A 26,534-nucleotide genomic window follows, 5' to 3' on the forward strand; every position below is an offset into this window, starting at 1 on the left:
ATTAACTTTCCCTGTCTACTTGTTAATTCACTAATATAACATATAAGAGTGTAAAGCAGGCCACACACATTAGAATAAGCTTTGCCCTTCCCGAATCTGTGTCCCTCGGGCCTCATTGCATATATTTTTTGGAGCGTAGATCTGCGCTTGTTGATGGATCTCTATGGTTAAGATTATGTTTTTTTGTTTTGTTTTTGTTTTTTCTATTGGTACCCTGGTACTTGAGGCCTTTGCCTAGATTTATATGGTTTCACTGGCTTACATTGGTCCTGCCTTTTCACCATTTTGCTATTCCTTACACTCTAACTGTTATGGGTCTCGATCCTTTATGATGCTATTTGTGTCTTATTTTCATGTTATTTGGATTTGTAATTTAGAAAATTCTTTAATAAAAATTACAGTTTAAAAAAAAAAAAGAATAAACTTTGCCCAATCTGTTGATTTCAGTGGGAGTAGCTGACATCTAATGGGTATGAGGACACCTGACTTTTCCCCTGATGGTAGATGTTGGGTAAGAAGAGAAACGGGCCGCTGGTTTATGTTCTCGGGGGGGGGGGGGGGGGGGGGGGAAACCTGCTGAAGTGTCTCTGGCAGCGGCTTTCTCCTCTCTCCCTCTTCAGAACACATGTAGCCGAGCATTACTGTATATAGGGGGGATGAGAAGACCTAAGGATTTATCAAATCCCGTCCAGAGGAAAAGTTGCCCAGTTGCCCAGGACAACTCAGCAACTTTTCCTCTGGACAGGTTTTGATGAATCTCCCCCATCCAGTGACCCCCCCCCCCCCCCCCCCCGACCTACGATGGCCCCGACATATGATCATTTGAACATTCAATGCTTTTGGCAGCATCAACATGCGATGCTTTTGTATGTCGGGGCCATCGCATAAACGGCTATCCGGCAGCGCAGACTGCTTCAGCTGCCACCGGATAGGCGTTTACGGTGCCCCGTGTTGGTCCGCTGACGATCACTTAACTGTCTTCGGGGCTCCGGCGCGTCCTCTTCAGGATCCCCTCCATCGCCGGCGCTCTCCATCGTCGTCATCACGTCGCTGCACACGCCGTCCCGTCATCAAATAGGAGCGGCGTGTGTAGCGACGTGATGGCGGTGACGGAGAGCGAGGATGCCGGGGAAGCAGAGGCCTTGCCGGAGCAGCGGGGACACCCCGGGGACGCGGCGACAGCGATGGAAGGCGACATCCAGGGAAGCGGTGACAAGCGGTGATGGTCCGGAGCGGCGGGGACAGGTGAGTATAACCTCTAATACCAGTGGTCTTCAACCTGCGGACCTCCAGATATTGCAAAACTATAACTCCCAGCATGCCCGGACAGCCGTTGGCTGTCCGGGCATGCTGTGTGTTGTAGTTTTGCAACATCTGGAGGTCCACAGGTTGTAGACCACTGTCCTATACTTTACATTGCACGGATCCCTCAACATACGATGGTTTCAACAAACGATGGTCCATTTGGAACGGATTACCATCGTATGTTGAGGGACCACTGTAGTTGCCAGTCAAGCAAGCCTTTGGCGGACAGCTATCTGAAATGTGTGGCCAACTTACACAGGATAGGAGCTAATTGTCCGACTGCAGGGAGTCCTAGCATTCGGACCCCTGTGATCAGACAGATACCTATCCCTTATCCAGTTAGGATAGGGGAAACATTCTTTAAAGATGGATAAACCCTTTAAAAGGGGTACTCCACTGCCCCAGTGTTCAGAACATTTTGTTCCGAACACTGGGTGCGGGCTGTGGGGTTCGTGTTGTCACACCACGCCCCCTCAATGCAAGTCTATAGGAGGGGGCGTGGTGGCTGCCATGCCCCCTCCCATAGATTTGCATTGAGGGGGCATGGTCATGACATACAGCACCTAGCATTCGGTACAAAATGTTCCAAATGCAGGGGCAGGGGAGTAACCCTTTAAAGGGGTATTCCAGGAAAAAACTTGTTTTTATATATCAACTGGCTCCAGAAAGTTAAACAGATTTGTAAATTATTTCTATTAAAAAATATTAATCCTTTCAGTACTTATGAGCTTCTGAAGTTAAGGTTGTTCTTTTCTGTCTAAGCGCTCTCTGATGACACGTGTCTCGGGAACCGCCCAGTTTAGAAGCAAATCCCCATAGCAAACCTCTTCTAAACTGGGCGTTTCCAGAGACACGTGTCATCAGAGAGCACTTAGACAGAAAAGAATAACCTTAACTTCAGAAGCTCATAAGTACTGAAAGGATTAAGATTTTTTAATAGAAGTAATTTACAAATCTGTTTAACTTTCTGGAGCCAGTTAATATATAAAAAAAAAAGTTTTTTTCCCTAGATAACCCCTTTAACCCCTTAAGGACGCAGGACGTAAATGTACGTCCTGGTGAGGTGGTACTTAACGCACCAGGACGTACATTTACGTCCTAAGCATAACCGCGGGCATCGGAGCGATGCCCGTGTCATGCGCGGCTGATCCCGGCTGCTGATCGCAGCCAGGGACCCGCCGGCAATGGCCGACGCCCGCGATCTCGCGGGCGTCCGCCATTAACCCCTCAGGTGCCGGGATCAATACAGATCCCGGCATCTGCGGCAGTTCGCGATTTAAATGAACGATCGGATCGCCCGCAGCGCTGCTGCGGGGATCCGATCATTCATAACGCCGCACGGAGGTCCCCTCACCTTCCTCCGTGCGGCTCCCGGCGTCTCCTGCTCTGGTCTGTGATCGAGCAGACCAGAGCAGAAGATGACCGATAATACTGATCTGTTCTATGTCCTATACATAGAACAGATCAGTATTAGCAATCATGGTATTGCTATGAATAGTCCCCTATGGGGACTATTCAAGTGTAAAAAAAAATGTAAAAAAATGTAAAAGTAAAAGTTTAAAAAAAGGGAAAAATCCCCTCCCCCAATAAAAAAGTAAAACGTCAGTTTTTTCCTATTTTACCCCCAAAAAGCGTAAAAAACCTTTTTTATAAACATATTTGGTATCGCCGCGTGCGTAAATGTCCGAACTATTAAAATAAAATGTTAATGATCCCGTACGGTGAACGGCGTGAACGAAAAAAAATAAAAAAAAGTCCAAAATTCCTACTTTTTTAATACATTTTATTAAAAAAAAATTATAAAAAATTTATTAAAAGTTTTTTATATGCAAATGTGGTATCAAAAAAAAGTACAGATCATGGCGCAAAAAATGAGCCCCCATACCGCCGCTTATACGGAAAAATAAAAAAGTTAGAGGTCATCAAAATAAAGGGATTATAAACGTACTAATTTGGTTAAAAAGTTTGTGATTTTTTTTAAGCGCAACAATAATATAAAAGTATATAATATTGGGTATCATTTTAATCGTATTGACCCTCAGAATAAAGAACACACGTCATTTTTACCATAAATTGTACGGCGTGAAAACAAAACCTTCCAAAATTAGCAAAATTGCGTTTTTCGTTTTAATTTCCCCACAAAAATAGTGTTTTTTGGTTGCGCCATACATTTTATGATATAATGAGTGATGTCATTACAAAGGACAACTGGTCGCGCAAAAAACAAGCCCTCATACTAGTCTGTGGATGAAAATATAAAAGAGTTATGATTTTTAGAAGGCGAGGAGGAAAAAATGAAACCGTAAAAATTAAATTGTCTGAGTCCTTAAGGCCAAAATGGGCTGAGTCCTTAAGGGGTTAAAGGGGTATTCCAGGGAAAAAAAACTTTTTTTTTTTTATATCAACTGGCTCCAGAAAGTTAAACAGATTTGTAAATTACTTCTATTAAAAAATCTTAATCCTTCCAATAGTTATCAGCTGCTGACGTTGAGTTGTTGTTTCCTGTCTGGCAACAGTGCTCTCTGCTGACATCTCTGCTTGTCTTGGGAACTGCACAGAGTAGAAGAGGTTTGCTATGGGGGTTTGCTTCTACTCTGGACAGTTCCCGAGACAGGTGTCATCAGAGAGCACTTAGACAAGAAAGAACAACTCAACTTTAGCAGCTCAAAAGTACTGAAAGGATTAACTTATTTTAATAGAAGTCATTTACAAATCTGTTTAACTTTCTGGAGCCAGTTGATATATAAAAACATTTTTTATTTCCTGGATAACCCGCAGGATCCAACTGCACACAGGGTTGGTGACCCCAAACAAGATTCACAATCCTGTAATGGTTACCCCCGATATGGTCGTCTAACAATTCCAGCCTCTGGGCTCCCCTGGAAAAAAATAAAAAAACTACGACAGATCAGAATAGCAATGGTCTGCGCCATATTACCTGCCAAATCATGACGGGTCGATCAGTCACTGATGATTTCTTTATTTACTCCTATTTCCTCCGATGGAATGTACTGAGCTGTTTTTCAGGAGCGGTCTGCAGGAACTTCCTGAGCACTGGCGACAAGGAAATAAATGGATTAAGTACACAGATATGATAATACTGCGCAGTGTGGAATTATTATTTGACTTTTTATGTTTGGGCTCCCTTTTTTTTATTGGTACCATTTTTGAACATTTTTGAACACGTACGACTTTTTGATTGTTTTCTTGTTTGTTTTTGTTTTTTTGGGAGGCGAATAAACAAGATACCACAATCATGGAATTTTTTTTGTGTTTGTTTCTCTACAGTGTTCAAATCGCGGGATAAATGATAAAATCATTTTAGTGCTCGAGTCGTTACGGATGTGGCGATACCGAATGTGTGTTTTTAATATTTTTTTTTGTTAAAGGGGTATTCTAGGAATTTTTTTATTTTTTTTATTTGACTATGCTACAGGGGCTGCAAAGTTAGTGTAGTTCATAATATAGTGTCTGTAACTGTGTGTGACGGTTTTCTCACAATTCTTCTGTGATTTTCACCCCAATATTTACTTTTAACAGCATACAAAATGACTGTTGTCTCGGATTTTTCCCAGCTTGCAATGCGGCCGAGACCTGACTCACTAGTCAGCTGATGACAGGGAGCCTGTCTGCTTCAATGGGGGGAGTGATCGCTTGGTGGGAGAGAGATCAATCTGCAACTAATACAACAACTGTAGGCACCCTGATTGAAAACCACAGGTCTTTTGAATGGATGCAGCTCATTTATGTTTCAATGGGTGGGATGGCTGATGTGTGGGAGGGAGGAAAATGGAATTATGGGATTTGTAGTCAAAAAAAGAAAAATCAAACAGGAAATACCAGTTAACAAAAAGCTAGCCACAGTGTTATGGTAATCTCACAACATAGCCATTTAGCCCCAAGACAAGCGCAGATCCTTCCTAAGCATGTCCATTACTGTCTGCCAGGTACGTACTAAAATCACCTTATGCTGGAGAACCCCCTTTTTGGGAGAAGGAGGGGGATTTATTTTTATTTTTTGCCATTTTCTTTTTACTTTCTTTTCTCTCTTTTTTTTTATTTTTTTATTTTTTTTACTAGTCCCACACAATGGGACTGAGAGTGATCACCAGATCCTTGGTATAATACCCTGCACTATTATACTAGTGCAGTGTATTCAGCCTGTCAGCATAAGGCCTTGTTCACACAGCGGAAAGCCCAAAATTAGATGCGCATTTCTCCGCAAGGCTCCGCATGTGCTAAATACATGCACACTGAGCTGGTGCAATTTTGCACGTGTGCGCCAGTTGATAAATGTCCTCCCAGAATGTCAAGGTATGATGGGAGTTGTAGTTTTGAAAACAGCGCATTGGCGCTCAGTACTGTATCTGCATCTGAGCGCCAATGTTATGGTTGGTGCTTCTCTTAAAGGGGTACTCCACCATAAGGTGATTTTAGTACTTACCTGTCAGACAGTAATGGACATGCTTAGGAAGGATCTGTGCTTGTATTGGGGCTAAATGGCTGAGATTACCATAAAGCTGTGGCTATCTTTTTGTGAACTGGCTATTTACTGTTGGACTTAGTTCTCTCAAACTACAAATCCCATAGTTCCTTGTGTGTAAGTCTAAGGTAATTTTTCTTCCTCCCACACATCAGCCACCCCTCCGCCCATTAAAACACTCCTGTGTTGCCTTCAATACTATGGACCAGTGTTTTCTGGCCAGGGTGCCTCCAGCTGTTGCAAATTCTTGCAAATTGATCTCCCACCCAGCAGTTGCTCCACCCATTGAAGACAGGCTCCCTCTAATCACCTGACTAGTGACGTAATGTCTCGGCTGCACTGCAACCTGGGAAAACCTGAGACGACACTCGTTTTGTATGCTGTTAAAAATAAATGTAGGGGCAAAAATCACAAAGGAATTGCGAGACCACCATGAAACACAGGTACAGAAACTATATTATGAACTACACTAACTTTACAGCCTCTGTAGCATAGTCAAATTTAAAAAAAAATCCTGGAATACACTTTTAAGGTTTTTACAGTTCTAAATAAGCACTGTAAGCATTTTAGGGATGCACTGTAAGAATTTTAGGTGGAAATTGTGACGGGGACTGTCACTTTTTTTTACAGACATACAGGGCCTACCCTACGGGGCTACAGTTTTTGTCTACAGGTTTCTACTGGTCTTAATATGTTAACCAGGGAACACAACTTAACCCCAATGGACAGGATAGGGGATAAGTGTCTGATCACAGGGGGTGGGGTGCAAACATTTAGTCCCGGTCAAAAGTTGGATACGGCTGGGAAATGACCTGAGTGGAGTTATTGGATTGAATGGGGTCCTGGCACTCTAACATGAAGAGATATGTGGCCGATGGTTGATAGTTATTTAAAGTGTACCTGTCGTCAACAAAAACTTTTTATATAATGTAGATAATAACATTATGTGTATATTAGTAATATACATTGATTAAAAATTGTGTATATTTTTGGGTGAAAAAATGCTGTCCCTGCAGCTATTGTCCGTGTGCCTCTATGAGGAGTCCAAAAACAGGAAGTGAGGGCGGGACAAGCAGGGATCTGTGCAGACTCCTGGCTTGTCAATCATCCTGATGTATGAGCCAGAGGTATGTTATAGAGCAGTGGTTTCCAACCTGCGGACCTTCAGATGTTGCAAAACTACAACTCCCAGCATGCCCGGACAGCCAACGGCTGTCCGGGCATGCTGGGAGTTGTAGTTTTGCAACATCTGGAGGTCCGCAGGTTGGAGACCACTGTTATAGAGCCTCAGTGCACACTGTCCTGCTTTTTGTTAGTGCACAGAGCCCTGTTTGTCCTTAGTGTACAGAGCCCCGTTTGTCCTCAGTGTACAGAGCCCCGCTTGTCCTCAGTGTACAGAGCCCCGCTTGTCCTCAGTGTACAGAGCCCCGCTTGTCCTCAGTGTACAGAGCCCCGCTTGTCCTCAGTGTACAGTGCCCCGCTTGTCCTCAGTGTACAGAGCCCCGCTTGTCCTTAGTGTACAGAGCCCCGCTTGTCCTTAGTGTACAGAGCCCTGCTTGTCCTCAGTGTACAGAGCCCCGCTTGTCCTCAGTGTACAGAGCCCCGCTTGTCCTCAGTGTACAGAGCCCCGCTTGTCCTCAGTGTACAGAGCCCCGCTTGTCCTCAGTGTACAGAGCCCCGCTTGTCCTTAGTGTACAGAGCCCTGCTTGTCCTCAGTGTACAGAGCCCCGCTTGTCCTTAGTGTACAGAGCCCTGCTTGTCCACCCTCACTTCCTGTATTTGGACTCCTCATAGAGACACACAGACAATAATTGGAGGGACAAAAATATACACATTTTTTAATCAATGTATATTACAAATATACATATAATGGTATTATCTACATTATAGAAAAAGTTTTTGTTGACGACAGGTACACTTCAAGCTGTCAAAATGCCCAGATGGGCCAAAAAACATACCATCGGAAAATGACCTGAACGTAGTCATAAGCTGACTGAATTTGGGTCATCGGACTGAATGGGGTGCAGCACAGGTCTGGCACTGATACATTGATCAGCCAGATCAAAGATTTGGCCAATAATCACCCACAAGTAAGGACTTCCTTCACATCAGTGTTAGGCCATGTTCACCCGGCCAAAAATGTGCGGAATGTCCGCCGGAAAATGTGGGCAGACATTACATGTATTGGCGGCACTAGAACTGCTCTGAATAGACAGCAATGAATTTCTGAGTGGAAACCACAGTAACATTGAACAGGTAAAAAATTTCTGCAGAAGCCGGAATCAAGGGGACTCTGCTGCAGAGGAATTTACGAGCAGAATATTCTTATGGAAATTTGCTTGGAAATTCCGCAGGGTGAACATGGCCATAAGGAGATCTGTTCGCTGATTCCAGCAAAATAACGGACATCAAGAACGGGACCCGTCGGCATCGGTTCCTGTCTGTTTGTCGCAACCTCCGTCCAGCTCTGGAATGCCGATGTGAGTGTAGCCTTATAGGTCCCATAGACATGTCAGACGATAGCTACAACTCCAGTCAGTGCACCCAGGAGAATGACGTAAAGGCGGACTTCCCCCTTAAATTAGGTTTATGCACACAGATTTGGGAGAAGATGACTAAGCTGCATTCTGACTTTTTTCCCTGTATAATATTTTATATAAAACCCGTGGGTGACCGCACCGCTGGAATCCCTGGCAGATCACTCCTCTACCCACAGGACAGTGTTTCCCAATCAGGGCGCCTCCAGCTGTTACAAAACTACAACTCCCAGCATTCCTAGACTGCAACTGCTCAAATGCATCTGGAGACAGGTCAGCTCACTGACGAATCAGATTACATGCTGCCCACAGAAGTCAATGGAGGAGAGTGAGAGTGGCTGGAGAGAAATGGCAGAGTGAGACACGGAGAAGCTGCTAAAAGCCCCAGCATGTGTTAAATGGGCAAAGTCAGATTCAAAAACATTTTCTATGTTGTACATCTTGGAAAAACATTTCTTTCGAATATACTTCATAAGAAAAAATGTTTATCCTCCTTTTAATAAAAAACATGGCTTATTTAAAAAAACAATGAGTCCACATACAAACCCCATATAATACTCATACCATCCAGAACATTATCTCGTCTGACTGCAGCATCATCTTTGTTGCAGCTGAAGCACAGACTTGAACAAAGTCAAAAGAAAGAAGACAGGAGCGCTTCTATGGGTAGGACCACCAAAATAAGGAATTAAATTAGTATCGGTGAGTAATGCGCTCACCTTCTATGGTTGTGCAACAACCGAGGCACAACGCTCACTGGACTTAGAGAGGGGTCACACACATTCCGTGACCGGAAGGCTGCTGCAGGTTTCCCACGCCGGACTGGCGTGTATAGGATACTGGATCGGGCACAATAGGTATTGCGGAAAGTCGTCCTGCGCTGCCGGTGAATCCCAAGATAGGATCGGAGCAAAAGATGTATGTATAAGGATAGTACTTTATTGAAACATGCAACGCGTTTCAGGGCCGGGATGGCAACATGCCTGATGAAAGGACCATCCCGGCCCTGAAACGCGTTGCATGTTTCAATAAAATACTATCCTTATACCTACATCGTTGGCTCCGATTCTATCTTGGGATTCACCGGCAGCGCAGGACGACTTTCCGCAATACCTATTGTGCCCGATCCAGTTGAACAAAGTCAAGGAAGTGTGGATGGGACTAGCAGGGGGTTACAGAGCAGCCTGATGTGGTTGGATGGAGACACAGAACAGAAGAACAGAACAGCAGACTCAGGGAGGAAGTGACTGCATGATGAGTGAGGGCAGGCTCAGTGCGTGCCTCGGACATGCCCCTCGATGAGCAGTGGAAGTCAGAATGGGTGAGCAGCAGAACAGAGGGATTTGTGAGCCAAATACAGCAGCTAGACACATAAAAAACACAAGTAAAACATCTGCATTTAAGTAACATAAGCACTGTTTGTTTCTGTGATATGACATGTACATTTTAAATCTCACCCCAGTGCTGGATTCACAGCTTACACTGATCAGTACTACTCTAAAATGTCCTCCACGCTGCTGCTTCTAAAGGTGTGCCATAAAGATATAAAGGTGCAGGACCTCTGTTATAATTAACACCAGTTTTCTTGAGTGATTTATTTAAAGTAAATGTGTTAACAGGGATTGCCAAAAATGTGTGACTTCTGTACCCCAGAAAACTGGCATACAGGCCTTGATAAATTGTTAGTGTTTTGGAGCTCCGCGAGATCCGTGTCCTTGTCCGGCGTTCAGCTATGCCCTGGCATTGTGCGGTATAATATACGGCTGGCCCTGGGGAATACCTGCACTTGTGCTGATGTTAATATCTCGTCCTAAATGTATTTAACATGTTGTTCGGCTCCTTGTAGTCTAATAAAATTGGTTTTCCCTTGGACGGTGGCTCTGGATTTTTTTTTTTGCCAATGTATGAATATAATTTCATCATGGAACGGACACAGAAACATCTGTCTTACTGGTGGAAAAACAGCAGCGGCGAAGCTAAAGGTCACTCAGTGTGTACACAGGCCGGATTTTAGAACTGGCTCACAGGTCATTAACTCCGGTCTCTCCATATTGCATTCTTCGTCCTATGTGGTGTAATGCACAGACATAGCATTTAGATTACATGTACTGTATAAGCCTGGGGCTGGGCAATTCTAACAACCCCCCCCCCCCCCCTTCCGAAATCTAGGAAATGCCTTAAATTATAAATCCTTTGGTAAGAAGTCCTAATGGTCTACATGGAGCCCCCTTGTTCTAAAAAAAATACTGTGACAATTACATGTATACCAGTGTTTTCCAACCTGAGTGCCTCCAGCTGTTGCAAAACTGCAACATCCATGCTGTCCGAGCATGCTGGGATTTGTAGTTTTAAAACAGCTGGAGGTATACAAGCTGGGAAACACTGATATATAACATTTGCTTTGTACTTATTATGATGGGAAAAAAACATTTCCTTCAAAGGGTTTTTATTACGAATGTTGTAAGGTTTCTCTTCTACAGCCTCCTGTAGATCCCTTGTTCTAACAAATACTGGATATCAAAAAGTGTCAATTACAAAGTAAACTCGTGTTTCCCAATCAAAATGTTTTCAACTGTTGCAAAACTACAACTCCCAGCATGCCCGGACAGCCGTTGGCTGTCCGGGCATGCTGGAAGTTGTAGTTTTGCAACAGCTGGAGGCACACTAGCAGGGAAACACGAATATAAAAAGTTTGCTTCGTGCTTATTATGGTGCTTCCTATAGATCCCTTGTTCTAACACATACTGGATATCCAAAAGTGACAATTACAGAGTACACCAGTGTTTTCCAACCAGTGTGCCTCCAGCTGTTGCAAAACTACAATGCCCATGATGTCCGGGCATGCTGGAAGTTGTAGTTTTGCAACAGCTGGAGGTATACTGGCAAAAAACATTTCCTCTATAGGGTTTTTATTATTTATTTTGTTAAGTTTCTCTTCTACAGCCTCCTGTAGGTCTCTTGTTTTAACAAATACTAGATATCCTAAAGTGACAATTGCAGAGCACACTAGTGTTTTCCAACCACTGTGCCTCCAGCTGTTGCAAAACTACAACTACCAGCATGCCCAGACAGCCAACGGCTGTCTGGGCATGCTGGAAGCTGTAGTTTTGCAACAGCTGGAGGCACACTAGCAGGGAAACACTGATATAATAAGTTTGCTTTGTACTTATTATGGTGAAAAAGCATTTCCTCCATAGGGTTTTATTATTAACGTTGTTAAGTTTCACTTCTACAGCTTCCTGTAGGTCCAGCTGTTGAAAAGCTACAACTCACAGCACACCCGGACAGCCAAGTTGCAATACCACACACAACCTTAGGACAGGGGTGGTGCTGTTTTTAGAAGAAATCAGCTCTGTTTTGCCATTTCTGGATGAACCCTTTATTAAATCATATGAAAACACATGCAAATTCATAACCCTACCCAGAGCGCAAATGGAATTGTGGTGTCCAGGTACCGTATTGCATACCGTACCTAGTGTAGAGGTCCCCATAGTCAGAGTAACTACGTTCAGGTAGGGTTCCTCAGGTGGGACAGCCCCTAGTCGCCTCTCCTCAAGTCTATCTCTAATGATAATATATGTATATATTTAATAATTATATATATTTTATAGTAATGTATAGTACTTACCTTGTTTAGCGTCGCAGGACCTTCGGTCATGTGACCAAGCTAGTCACCTCTATGGTATGTTGGAGGACCTTAGGAGGTCCTTGGGTCACGTGTTACCCACAGATCTTTGTAATGGTGATTGACATCAGTATGGACAAGCATTAGTCCAGCCCCTGCCCTTATAAGGGAGATGCGTCCAATTATCGCTCTCTTGGGTTGCTGCTCTCCCGGATGCCGGACTAGCAGGACGGATCTGCGCAACTTTCAAAGACACACTAGACCTCAAAAACCTGCCGGCCTCAGCAGAACTAAAACCGTGTTTTCAAATCTAAATCCCCGGTAATGCTAGCCTGACTAGTGGACCGCAACTAAATCCCCTAAATCCAGTGGAACAACGCACAATACTAAAAGACTCTAAATGCTAAAGTACCAACCTTTGTCAATCACCAAGGAAAGCCGTTGTTATGCTTAAAGACTGTTATGTTATTGAAGCTTGCAGAAAACCTTCAGTAAAAGATAATACTGTTTCAGAAAACTCTCCGGTTGTGGACAATCTATTCTTCTATACCTCCCTATCGCTCTTGGGAAGGGTGGAGGTGGGACAAGCGTTACTGAGGAGCCCTCACCCTGGCGTCACGAATAGTAAGGGTTAACAAGCACCCTTTAATTACTGCACAGCTACACTCCCCATACCCTACATCCCCCAGGCTATCACAGAATATTCACTAGCAAAAACAGCCCATGAATTCAGTGAATTTGCATATTTTTTCCCCAGAAAATTTCTTTCCCTAGGTGTCTAGAAAAGCAGGTTGCGGTTCCCTCTGACCATTTATGACCACATCCGCACCCCACACACACACACACTCGTGCCCTGAGAAGTTAAATGGGCGCTATCAGATTCGAAAACTTTCTTGACAAAACATTAACCTTTCTAATATACTTCATTAAAAAAAATGTGATCTCATTTTTATAGAAATAATGGCTTATAAAAAAAAGACCACTAGGGGTCCCCATACCATCCAGAACATAATCCTGTCCGGCTGCAGCATCATCTTTGTCCCAGCTGAAGCACAGGCTGGGACAAAGTCCAGGAAGTGAGGGCGGGACTAGCACTCCTCTGTGCTCACTCCTGTCCTATCAGACTGCAGCATGAAAACAGAGAGGAGGGGGTTACAGAGCAGCCTGCAGTGATTGGATGAAGAGACCCAGCACAGCACAGCAGACTCAGGGAGGAAATTAATGCATGGTGAGGGAGGGAGGGCTCAGTGCTTGCCTCGGACACGCCCCTTTCTGAGCAGAGGATGACAGGATGAGTGAGTAGCAGAACAGAGAGATTTCTGAGACAAATACACAAGCTAGGCACATAAAAAAAAGACATGTAAAGCATCTGCATGACCGAGTGAGTAACATATAGAAGCATTATATTTTCTGAGATAGGACAGGTACACTTTAATATGGCAGCTGCCATCATAGTACTCCGCCAAGGGCAGAATGTCCTAATGGAATGATAAGATCGCAATACACCACACATCGCCTCTAAGAAACATGGTTTAAAAAGGTCAAAAACTGCACCTCCAAAAAAATTAAAAAAATTAAAATTACACAGAAGGACAAAGAAAAAAACAGGTATCAGACTAGGTTGAAGCAATGCACGTGAATCCAACCCCAGGTGTCTGCAGGAACCCAAAAATGTCATAAAAGAGAAATAATAGGGCCCCAAGATCCCTCACCTCCTCAGACGGGCAGAAGTAATGCAGCAGGGCACCTATGTAGTTCCCCGAAAACTGATCTATATACTTCTGGTACTAATACTAAAACTGGCATAGCAGATGCCAACCCCCAGATACAAAGTAATTTCCTGAGAAAAATAAGAATTCAAAGCGAAAGCAGAATCTGCAAACGACGCGAAGGCAGCCGAGACGACCGTGCGTATCATTGTCTATAGCAGTGGTCTCCAACCTGCGGACCTCCAGATGTTGCAAAACTACAACTCCCAGCATGCCCGGACAGCCAACGGCTGTCCGGGCATGCTGGGAGTTGTAGTTTTGCAACATCTGGAGGTCCGCAGGTTGGAGACCACTGATCTATAGAATCATTTGACATTTCTTGGGTTTCCGTTTAACAGCGTAAAAAAAAAATCGATTTTTGTAACAATTATTTTTATATTTCTCATTATTTTCATATTTTCAGATCATTTTTATATTTGTCTGATTGTTTTAATATTTCAGATTATTTTAATAATTCTGACTATTTACATATTTCCGATTATTTTCATATTTCTGATTATTTTAATACTTCTCACTATTTTAATAATTCCAATTATTTTAATAATTTTGACTATTTTCCCATTTCTGATTATTTTCCTATTTCTGACTATTTTCCTATTTATTTATTTTTTTCTTATCATTTTAACATTTCAGACTTTGTTATGTTTCCCTCTACGGAGCAGTGTGATTGATCATTTTTTGCAGGATGAGTTGTGTTTTTTTTTTTTAGCAGAACCATTTGGGGTACACGAGGCCTTTTGATCACTCTATCATCCCTTTTTTCAATGGGATGCCGACCTATACCTGGGACGCACTGCATTAAAAGGGTACTCCGCTGCTCAGCGTTTGGAACAACCGGGAGCTTGTGACCTCATAGCCCCGCCCCTTATGATGTCACGCCCCGCTACCTCAATGCATGTCTATGGGAGGGGGCGTGTCAGCTGTCACACCCCCTCCTATAGACTAGCATTGAGGGGGCAGGGTGACATAATGAGGGGGCGGGGCTATGACATCAGGAGCTCCCGGCGACGGCTCCAGCCGTTTGTTCCAAATGCTGAGCAGCGGAGTACCCCTTTAACAATGTGTAACCCAGTCTAAATCCAATATATGCAAAATCCTTTTCAATTTATTGGGCCCGATAGCTGCTGCCAAGGACGTACGTACTATATTGGCAGACCATCCCGCTGCCATGAGGCCCTTGACATGGTTGGTTCCCCCCCGCCCCCGTCATGGTTGGTCCCGTGCCTTTCTTTATAGATATGAAACTGTGCAGAACTGCAGTCTACAGGGGACTGCAATGTCAGCAAATTAATGGGGGGCCGTATTGACCAATGGGTCATTGGAGGAAAGGGGAAATAAAACACCAGACCCTTCTGTCCTGGGGGGCAGGACGCTATAACAGAAGGCCCATTTTGATATTTACCATGGAGCCCTCTTTTTTCTATGTACACCACTGGAAGCTACATTGGCAACGTAACCACCTGGAATAGGGGTGTCGCGTTTTCGATGAACAGGACATGAATCCTTCTACTGAACTTTGAAGGGAGCTACATAAAAATTAGGACCCCCTCATTCTTAAAAACGGTTGGAGTTCAAGCTACTGTACCCCCAGTACCACCATGGTGTTTGATTGACATGCCATTAAAGTATGGACAGTAGCGGAACAGGGGACTAGGATCCTGCTGGAGCAGTGTTGCCCAACCAGGGTGCCTCCAGCTGTTGCAAAACTACAACTCCCAGCATGGTCATAAAGGGTTAAGTGCAGAAAAATGCTTAAAGCGTACCTGTTATATCACTATAAAAACTAATGCTCCTATGTTGCTCACTAGGTCATGCAGATGCTTTACATGTCTTTTTTATGTTTCTAGCTTCTGTGTTTGGCTCACAAATCCCTCTTGTCTGCTGCTTACTCATTCTGACATCCACTGATCAGGAAGGGGCGTGTCCGAGGCAAGCACTGAGCCCGCCCTCACTCACCATGTATTCACTTCCTCCCTGAGCCTGCTGTGCAGTGTCTCTTCATCCAATCGCTGCAGGCTGTAACCCCTTCCTCTCTGTGTTCATGCTGCAGTCTAATAGGACAGGAGTGCTCACTTCCTGGACTTTGTCCCGGCCTATGCTTCAGCTGGGACAAAGATGATTCTGCAACCGGACAGGATTATGTTCTGGATCGTATGTGGACCCCTAATGATCTTTTTTTTATAATCCATGATTTCTATAAAAAAAAATAAAAAAATAAGAGATAACATTTTTTATGTAGTATATTAGAAAGGTTAATGTTTTATGTACAGAATAGAAAAAGTATTTTGATTCAAACAGTGCCCAATTAAATCGGCCATAAAAATTCCTTAGAAAAAAAAATACATGAACCAATAAATAAAATAAAAAATAAAAAAACAACAACTTCGAAACCAAAGTGATCGACGTGCTGGATTCCCTGAGGACATTTCTTTACAGCTTTTTTCTATAACAATTTTATAGATTTTCTTTGCATTTATGACATAGGAGACACAATAACGCCGGCGCAGACAAATTATTATCAGCAGATCCTTAATCCTGAGAGATTTATTATTTAAAGGCTTTTGGATCAGGGAATAAAAGGGACGCTCACTTATCAGCGCCGGGTTCTGGAAAGCTCAGGGCTTTTATTATGACCAAGGCCGATAAAATGGGAGGACAATAGAACAGGAGCCCGGCCTGGCCGCTTTCCCTCTGTCCTTCCCTGATCCTGAACCAGATCCAAACGAGGCAGATTCCAGAACTTTGCCGCCCCCGGAACAGGACACTGTGAGTGATATATATTGGGGTGGACGCTGGGTTATACACTTATCATGGCAGTGAGGGAACTGCGCTTAAGTAAGAGGCAGACTGGTTGCTAGGTACATTATATGCCTGACGACGCCAAGGATATAGATAAAGAAGCACGTCGGGGTTTTTTTGTTTTTCTTTGCCCATATCATGCACACTCGCCATCACTAGTCCTAAAGTGTAATTTGTTTTATTCCAACTTTGGTCACGTGATCACATTCCTGACTCTCCAAAGGTTCTACTGCCTAATGGTTACAACAGGATGTCAGACTCCTGACTTGTGGACTACATGATGACATCATCAACTACCAGATCCCTCCTACTAGCTCTAAGACCCCTCTCTTCCAGCTCTATCTGTATACTGCTGCTATCACTATAGGATCAGGATATGTATAAAGCCTGATGGGCTGTATTTGTGTGAGGGGCAGAAGTAATTATCGCTCCCTGCACTTCCAGGTGGGGCTTATTGGGAACAGGTGGGGGCGTGTATATATAACTTCCCCCTCTCCTACAGGGGAGGAGCACGTGACGTTTGTGGAACCCACCCAACCCTCCCTTATTTTATTTCTTCACTATAGTGTATGCCCTCTATAGGCGTGCCCTCATTGCGCGGTTATGGCACAACTCAGACCGCTGTGCTAGGGTAAGATCTTGTATAGGTATGTAGGCAATCTGTCCTTTCACTAGTTACACGTATGGAGCCCCAAACAGTAGTTACACTTCCCTCCAGCTCTATCTGTATACTACTGCTGGTATCTCTGAAATTAGGATATATAATCATTTAAACCCTCTCCTTCATCTTGAAGGAGGTGTATAACTACTAATTTCATCAGTGATCACCCTACATAATCACTATTATTAGCTATGATTGGGCATGGAGACGGTGTGATTGCCAAAGTCGCCATGTGGCCCTTACTCAACCCACAATACATATATGTGTTTGAACATAACATATATATATATATATATATATATGCTATCTCTATTGGATCAGGATATATATCGTAGTCATACCCCTCCCCTCCAGCTCTATCTGTATACTGCTGCTATCACTACTATAGGATCAGGATATATAGTAGTTATGCACCTTCCTCCAGCTCTATCTATATACTGCTGCTGCTATCTCTATGGGATCAGGATATATATAGTAGTTATACCCCTCCTCTCCAGCTCTATCTGTATACTGCTGCTATCACTACTATAGGATCAGGATATATAGTAGTTATGCACCTTCCTCCAGCTCTATCTATATACTGCTGCTGCTATCTCTATGGGATCAGGATATATAGCAGTTATACACCTTCCCTTCAGCTCTATCTGTATACTGCTGGTATCTCTGAAATTAGGATATATAATCATTCAAACCCTCCCCTAAATCTTGAAGGAGGTGTATAATTACTTTTTTCATTAGTCATCACCCTACATAATCACTATTATTAGCTATGATTGGGCATGGAGACGCTGTGATTGCCAAAGTCGCCATGTGGCCCTTACTCAACCCACAATACATATATGTGTTTGAATATATATATAGATATATATATATACATATATACACATACAGTGACCCCCCAACCTACGATGGCCCCGACATACGATCATTTCAACATGCAATGGTCTCTCAGAGGCAGCATCAACATACGATGCTTTTGTATGTCGGGGCCATCGCATAAACGGCTATCCGGCAGCGCAGACTGCTTCAGCTGTCACCGGATAGCAGTTTACGGTGCCCTGTGTGGTCCGGTGACGATCACTTACCTGTCCTCAGGGTCCTCTTCGGGATCCCCTGCATCGTCGGCGCTCTCCTTCGTCGTCATCACGTCGCGCGCACGCCGTCCCGTCATCCAATAGGAGCGGCGTGCGTAGCGACGTGATGGCGGCGAAGGAGAGCGAGGATGCCGGGGAAGCAGAGGCCTTACCGGAGCGTCGGGGACACCCCGGGGACGCAGCGACAGCGATGGAGGGCGACATCCAGGGCAGCGGTGACGAGCGGTGACGGTCCGGAGCGGCGGGGACACGTGAGTATAACCTCCAATACCAGTGTTCTTCAACCTGCGGACCTCCAGATGTTGCAAAACTACAACTCCCAGCATGCCCGGACAGCCGTTGGCTGTCCGGGCATGCTGGGTGTTGTAGTTTTGCAACATCTGGAGGTCCGCAGGTTGTAGACCACTGTCCTATACTTTACATTGCACGGATCCCTCAACATACGATGGTTTCAACAAACGATGGTCCATTTGGAACGGATTACCATCGTATGTTGAGGGACCACTGTATATATATATATATATAAATGTAAATAACTATATACACACACACGACAGCTATGCACGCTCAGCTACAGATGTACACCAGTATCCCGCACCCCTCCCTCTCCCGTATATATGTATACAGCTATCCCTTTCATAATAAAATCCAGTTTTCTTTCTCTCAGTAAATTCGTTTCCAGAATGCTGTGGGTTGCACACTCTTTTTTTCCTGGCAAAACAGCCGAAAAAACAAAACTTTAACAACACCGTCTCAGCCGTAGGTTAGGGGAAAAAAGGATCTCACTTCACAAGAAGGCAAATAGCCCCCAACTACCCTCCCCCCAAATCTCACGCATACCAGACAATGACTCCTGGCTATCCATGTGAATAGAGACCAACAGGACTTAACCCTTCAGAGAACAGGAAGAGGAAGGTGTTAAAAAAAAAACATCTGTTACTTTCAAGTCAAGTTTTAAAGAAGCATTCTAGTTTTCTTTTTCTTTTGCTTATATAGTCACTAGTCAGACCACACATGGAATACTGTGTACAGTACTGGTCAGACCACACATGGAATACTGTGTACAGTACTGGTCAGACCACACATAGAATACTGTGTACAGTACTGGTCAGACCACACATAGAATACTGTGTACAGTACTGATCAGACCACACATGGAATACTGTGTACAGTACTGGTCAGACCATACATGGAATACTGTGTACAATACTGGTCAGACCACACATGGAATACTGTGTACAGTACTGATCAGACCACATATGGAATACTGTGTACAGTACTGGTCAGACCACACATGGAATACTGTGCACAGTACTGGTCAGACCACACATGGAATACTGTGTACAGTACTGGTCAGACCACACACAGAATACTGTGTACAGTACTGGTAAGACCACACATGGAATACTGTGTACAGTACTGGTCAGACACACATGGAATACTGTGTACAGTACTGGTAAGACCACACATGGAATACTGTGTACAGTACTGGTCAGACCACACATAGAATACTGTATACAGTACTGGTCAGACCACACATAGAATACTGTGCACAGTACTGGTCAGACCACACATGGAATACTGTGTACAGTAATGGGCACCAGTGTACAAGAAAGATATAGTGGAGCTGGAGAGGGTTCAAAGACGGGCAACCAGGGTAATACGGGGAATGGGAGGACTACAGTACCCAGAAACATTATCAGAATTAGGGTTATTTAGTTTAAAATAAAGAAGGTTTAGGGGAGACCTAATAACTATGTATAAGTATATCAGGGGCAGTACAGAGATCTCCCCATGACCTATTTATACCCAGGTTTGTAAAAAGGGGGCATCCCCTATATCTATAGCAGTGTTTCCCAACCAGGGTGCCTCCAGCTGAAGTGAGGTTGTGTGATTGTGTGCTCCAGGAGAACCAGAGAACTAGAGATCAGCAGGATTTCCATCAGCCCTTCCCCAGGTTTGTGGAAACCTTCGGGGAAGGGCGACACAACAGTGACAACAGCAGCTGCAGCAATGGGTTAAGTGGTGGTGGATTACTGAAGGCGATTGTGCTCCAAGAATCGCCTACCCACTTTGAGAACTTCTCATTTGGAAATGACTTGGGTCCAGAAACTGAGGTGAAGGGCAAGAGGAAGAGGAGAAGTAAAAAGAAAAAAAGAAGAGAAGACTAGGCTTGTTTTTTCTTCTCTCCAGCAGTCTGGGCCATCTGAAAAGGTGGGTCAGGCTGCTGGGCCCCCCAGCGGGGCCAGCATGGGGGGGTACATGGTGGAAACCATATATAAGATGGCTACAGATGCCAAGGAGCCCACTTGTCCTGCTGGTAGGGAGGGGCAGGACAGGCTTAAGGTGGGCAACTCTGGTGCTGCAGGATCGCCCCAAGTGGGCGGGGGGCATGTCCGAGCGCCGAAGCTTGGTGATGTGTCTGTCTGCTCAGGGGGCATTCCCCCATGATCTACGCGTAGCAGGAAACTCCCCTGTGAGGGGAGGAGGAGTGTCCATACGTCTGTAATGGCAATAAAGCCTGGCCGGTTAGGTGAAGAGGCTCCTGAAGGTTGCACTGATGTTGTGGGGCTTTCCCCTGTTAGGGAGGGGAATCCCTGCACATCGGCTTCTGTAGGAGGGGTGGGGGTGGGTCCGGAGGGACAGCTCCCACCCAGTGTGAAGCAGTTCCCACTGGGATCGTAATCAGCGTTGCCAGAAGCGACATCACCGGAATCGGAAGTGATGTCGCCGTAACCGAAAGTGCTGTCAGCAGGGGCGGGGCTAGCAGAGCGAACCCCCATGGCACACATAAACAACCCGGCAAGCCCAGCAAAGTCCAGCCAGGATAATGGTGTGAAAGGAAAGAGTGTAAAAGAGAGTGAAGTATCCTCTGCAAATAAACATTTTGCTGATGGTATGATGCATGAGAAGGTTAGCAGAGTGCAAGAGTGGGGTGCTAGAGTGGGGTGATGGCCATCGCGCCCCCTTTCCATAGACTTTCGCTGAGGCGGCAGGCATGACGTCACGAGGGGCAGCCCTGAACACGGAAGCCTGCACACAGTGTCCGGAACAATAAACTTCCGGACGCTGGGGAGCGGAGCTTCCGACACAGGGCAGCGGAGTACCCCTTTAAGGGAAACTATATTTATGTAATGGATGGTAATGAATGTGTATGGGTGTTTGGAAGGATAATAGGTAAGAATTAGTAGTTTGTTAGTCGAGTAAAGCTGGGCTTGCCAGTTAGGAAGGTCTTTTCATTCTGTTACAAAAAGTTCATATTTATGTTACTTTTTCATTGTTTATGTTTCAGCTGATTAAGCATTGTTTTTGTGTTTTGTAAAAGTTTTGTATTTTTCTATTAAAAAGAGTTCCAGCTGTTGCAGCATGCATGATCCCACAGTGATAGCAGCAGCATACAGATAGGGCTGGAGAGGAGGTATATAACTACTATATATCTTGATCCTATTCAACTAGCAGTAGCAGTATACAGATAGAGCTGGAGAGTAGGTATATAACTACTATATATCTTGATCCTATTCAACTAGCAGTAGCAGTATACAGATAGAGCTGGAGAGTAGGTATATAACTACTATATATCTTGATCCTATAGAGATAGCAGCAGCAGTATACAGATAGAGCTGGAGAGTAGGTATATAACTACTATATATCTTGATCCTATAGAGATAGCAGCAGTATACAGATGGGGCTTGAGAGGAGGTATATAACTACTATATATCTTGATCCTATAGAGATAGGAGTAGCAGTATACATATAGAGCTGGAGAGTAGGTATTTAACTACTATATATATTGATCCTATAGAGATAGCAGCAGTGTACAGATAGAGCTGGAGGGGAGGTATATAACTACTATATATCCTGAACAAGAAGGAGGTCCAGATGTGAGAAGCTGCGCTGGACCTCCTTCTTGTTCTTGATTGCCACAAGGTGAATCCGCACCTGTCCGTGCTGCAGCTAGTCTTTGCTGGGTGAGCTGATCCTACTCTCTCTTTACTATATATCCTGATCCTAAAGAGATAGCAGCAGTATACAGATAGAGCTGGAGCGAAGGTGTATAACTACTATATATCCTGATCCCATAGAGACAGCAGCAGCAGTATACAGACAGAGCTGGAAGGGGAGGGGTCTGTGAGTCAGACTTGTGACCACATGATTAAATAAAGTCATGAAATACAGAGATGCAGCTGTGCTGGGATGAAACAAATGGTGCTGTAGAACTAGTGATGGTGGCATCATATCAGCAAAAAAAAATAATAATAATTAAAGTGTTTCTTTAAAAGCATCATAGTGATCTATAACGTTGTCAGACCTACAGTCGGTCCAAGACTTGCAGCCCTACTACCGACACAAAAATGCAGCCACATAATGCGTGTCAGAATCCAGCCCAATATTAGTTATTCTGGAAGAGGATATAATTTAAGTAATTTAGCAATATATTCTCTAACATGAGTCCATGGTCGGGGCTGGAAATCTAAGCCCCGCACCGCAGTCACACTTGGGAGGATTCCGAGAGACCTATTATTTTAGCCATCGATATGTATCGGCGGGAGGAGGACAAAGTGCCAGGAAAGAGTCAATATGAACATACCCCAGACGGATTCATTCCCATAGTTCCAGCGCTACAAGGAAGTGATCGTTACTACTGAGCCAATTTATGGTGACTACATGTCCTCAGGAATGCTGAATGGGAAACCCTAAAGAAATAGAAATAGGGAAAGATATAATAATGATTAAAAAAAAATAAAAAATAGTAATTAACATAAAATAATCAAATATCTCAGAGTTTTCAAACCAGTAAAATATATAATAATTATAATAATAATAATAATAATAATAATAATAATAATAAAATTTAATAATTATAATAAAATAAAATATCTGAGTTTCCCAACCAGTAAAAGATATAATAATTATAATAATAATAAAATATAATAATTATAATAAAATAAAATATCTCAGAGTTTCCCAACCAGTAAAAGGATATACGGTAATAATAATCAAATATAAATAATTCTAATAAAATAATAAAATATCTCAGAGTTTCCCAACCAGTAAATATAATAATAATAATCAAATCTAATAATTCTAATAAAATAATAAAATATCTCAGAGTTTCCCAACCAGTAAATAAAATAATAATAATCAAATATAATAATTCTAATAAAATAATAAAAAAATTATATATATATATATATATATATTAATAACAATAGTAATCATCATCATAAAATTAATCAAATATAATGATAATAATATAATAAAATAATCAAATATAATAATTATAATAAAATAGTCAAATTTCTCAGAGTTTCTCCAGTAAAATATATAATCATCATCATCATCCTCATCAAATTAAGCAAATATAATAATACAAAATCAAATATAACAATTATAATAAAATAATCAAATCTCAGAGTTTCTCCAGTAAAATATATAATCATCATCCTCATCAAATTAAGCAAATATAATAATAATAATAATAATAATAATAATAAAAAATCTCTATCGGGATTTGCATCTAAACTGGGCGTTTCCCGAGACACGTGTCATCAGAGAGCACTTAGACAGAAAAGAACAACCTTAACTTCAGAAGCTCATAAGTACTGAAAGGATTCAGATTTTTTAATAGAAGTAATTTACAAATCTGTTTAACTTTCTGGAGCCAGTTGATATATAAAAAAAAAGTTTTTTCCTGGAATACCCCTTTAAAGTACAGATTGGGGGAGATTTATCAAAACCTGTATAAAGGAAAAGTTGCCCAGTTGCCCATAGCAACCAATCAGATGCCTTCTTTCATTTTGTAGAGGCCTTGTTAAAAATGAAAGAAGCGATCTGATTGGTTGCTATGGGCAACTGGGCAACTTTTCCTTTATACAGGTTTTGATAAATCTTCCCCAATAATTGTGCAGTTAGGCACGGGTGGGATTCATGTAATTTTGTGCGACTTTTCAAATAATAGTAATTCCAGCGCCAAAACATAAGCCAGCAAAATGACGCCTACTTTGTTCACTAAGAGCCCCAAATGTTTGCATAATAAATGCAGATTCTAGAGGGGGAGATTTATCAAAACCCGTCCAGAGGAAAAGTTGCCGAGTTGCCCATAGCAACCAATCAGATCGCTACTTTCATTTTTGTAAAGGCCTGTGAAAAATGAAAGAAGCGATCTGATTGGTTGCTACGGGCAACTCAGCAACTTTTCCTCTGGACAGGTTTTGATAAATCACCTCCACTCTGTCTACATTGGACCGCTCAGTAATGCACCGTCTCATAGACCGGAATCGGGATGTGTATTTATATGAATAGGACTCTGCTGCAGGGGAATCCGATGCAGAATTCCGCATGGAAATTTAATTGTGTGAACATGGCCTAACCCTACCAGTGACATGAATACATACAGAAACTCCTTTAATACGACATCCAACGATCCAGAACCTCAAATACTGTAGTTAAAGGGGTACTCCACTTTTTTTTTTTTTTATCAACTGGTGCCAGGAAGTTAAACAGATTTGTAAATTACTTCTATTTAAAAATCTTAATCCTTCCAGTACTTATCAGCTGCTGTATACTACAGAGAAAGTTCTTTTGTTTTTGAATTTCTTTCCTGTCTGACCACAGTGCTCTCTGCTGACACCTCTTCCATTTTAGGAACTGTCCAGAGCAGGAGCAAATCCCCACAGAAAACCTCTCCTGCTCTGGACAGTTCCTGACATGGACAGAGGTGTCAGCAGAGAGCACTATGGTCAGACAGAAAAGAAATTCAAAAAGAAGAGAACTTTCTCTGTAGTATACAGCAGCTGATAAGTACTGGAAGGATTATGTTTTTTAATTGAAGTAATTTAAAAATCTGGCACCAGTTGATTTAAAAGAAAAAATGTTTTCCAGCGGAGTACCCCTTTAATGAAGGATTTCACAAGGCCGGAGCAGACGGGGAAAAGGGGAATATTAAGAAATTGTTGTTGAGCAGTAAAGTCCCAGCAGGTTTATGTTGTAATGCTCTGCTGTGGGTTCGGTATGTGTGTTAGGTATGTAGTATTAACCGTGTACAATGACTAGTACGCACATAAACAAAACATTAATGTAATTGCACTGAGGCTAATGAGGCGTGACACCGATGTGGCTGCAGGATAAGACACAAATCATTACCGAATGAATAGGAGAACGAGGCTGTGAAGGTGGGTGAAGGTCAGAGCCAATCAATGAAGAAAAAAACAACCCCCCCCCCCCATCACCACCATAAGCATGGCGCCAACCGCAAAAGGGACGCCCCACCGAAAATCATAAAAACTAAATAAAAGTTTACTTACAAGTGGCATTCATGGTACTGTGCAGGATGCTTATAGAATAGTAAAGTATGCTATAAGGGTAGGTTCACACTGAGGAACTGAGGAGGAATTATTTTGGGAAGAAAATTCAGTCAATTCAGCCAAGTGTCGACCAAACCCTCTGATTTTGGTGTATGGGGTCTGCAGACTCTGGCCCAACAGATGATGTTGGAGAGAGAAGGATCAGGCAGGATAAGCTGCTTAATCCCTTTGTTCTTGTGAAGATAACCACAAGGGGAGTCGGAAAGTGCAAGCTTCGACTTTATATTCCATCCTCATAACAGTCCTTATAACCCGACCTTCTCATATGTCGACCTCCTATCCCGTCCTCCTATCCTGACCTCATATCCCGTCCTTCTATTCCAACCTCATATGCCCTTCTCATATCCCACCCTCCTATCCCATTCTCATATCCAGTCCTTGTTTCCTGTCCTCCTATCCTGAACCCATATCCCGACCTCTTATCCTGTCGTCCTAACCTGACCTCATATCCCATACTTACAACCCATCCTCTAATCCAGACCTCGTAACTTTTTCATATCCCATCCTCATATATTCCGTCATTCTATCCCAACCTCATATCCCGACCTCATATCCTGTCGTCCGATCCTGACCTCATATCCTGTAGTCCTATCCTGTCATATCCTATCCTCACAACCCATCCTCTAATCTGGACCTTATATTCTCTTCTCATTTCCCAACCTCATATCCCATCCTTATTTCCTGTCCTCCTATGCTGAACTCATATCCCCTCCTCTTATCCTGCCATCCTATCCTGACCTCATATCCCATACTTACAACCCATCCTCTAATCCGGACCTCGTAACCCTTTTTATATCCCATCCTCATATATTCCGTCATTCTATCCCAACCTCATATCCTGACCTCATATTCTGTCCTCATATCCCATCCTTATTTCCTGTCCTCATATCACGTTCT

The 26,534-nt window shown here is 43.2% G+C and overlaps 1 protein-coding gene across 6 annotated transcripts in view; it reads right to left on the reverse strand.

Moving 5' to 3' along the window:
• The window catches only part of LOC130290471 (beta-1,4-galactosyltransferase galt-1-like), a 68,503-nt gene that overhangs the window by 12,597 nt on the left and 29,372 nt on the right, over positions 1 to 26,534 (reverse strand). For 2 of the 6 annotated variants that reach the window (XM_056538146.1, XM_056538147.1), the window contains exons 2-4: positions 22,862 to 22,967; positions 10,277 to 10,390; positions 4,244 to 4,359 (exon numbers count right to left, since the gene is read on the reverse strand). In XM_056538146.1, coding sequence (XP_056394121.1) covers positions 4,244 to 4,255 — 12 coding nt within the window. In that variant the 5' untranslated portion in view covers positions 4,256 to 4,359; positions 10,277 to 10,390; positions 22,862 to 22,967. Of the gene's footprint in view, positions 1 to 4,243; positions 4,360 to 10,276; positions 10,391 to 11,953; positions 13,153 to 22,861; positions 22,968 to 24,274; positions 24,292 to 26,534 lie in introns of those variants that run through there. The other 4 variants (XM_056538144.1, XM_056538145.1, XM_056538148.1 and 1 more) reach the window with 3 other exon arrangements.

Source organism: Hyla sarda, chromosome 9, assembly GCF_029499605.1.
Source record: "Hyla sarda isolate aHylSar1 chromosome 9, aHylSar1.hap1, whole genome shotgun sequence".
NCBI lineage: Eukaryota > Metazoa > Chordata > Amphibia > Anura > Hylidae > Hyla > Hyla sarda.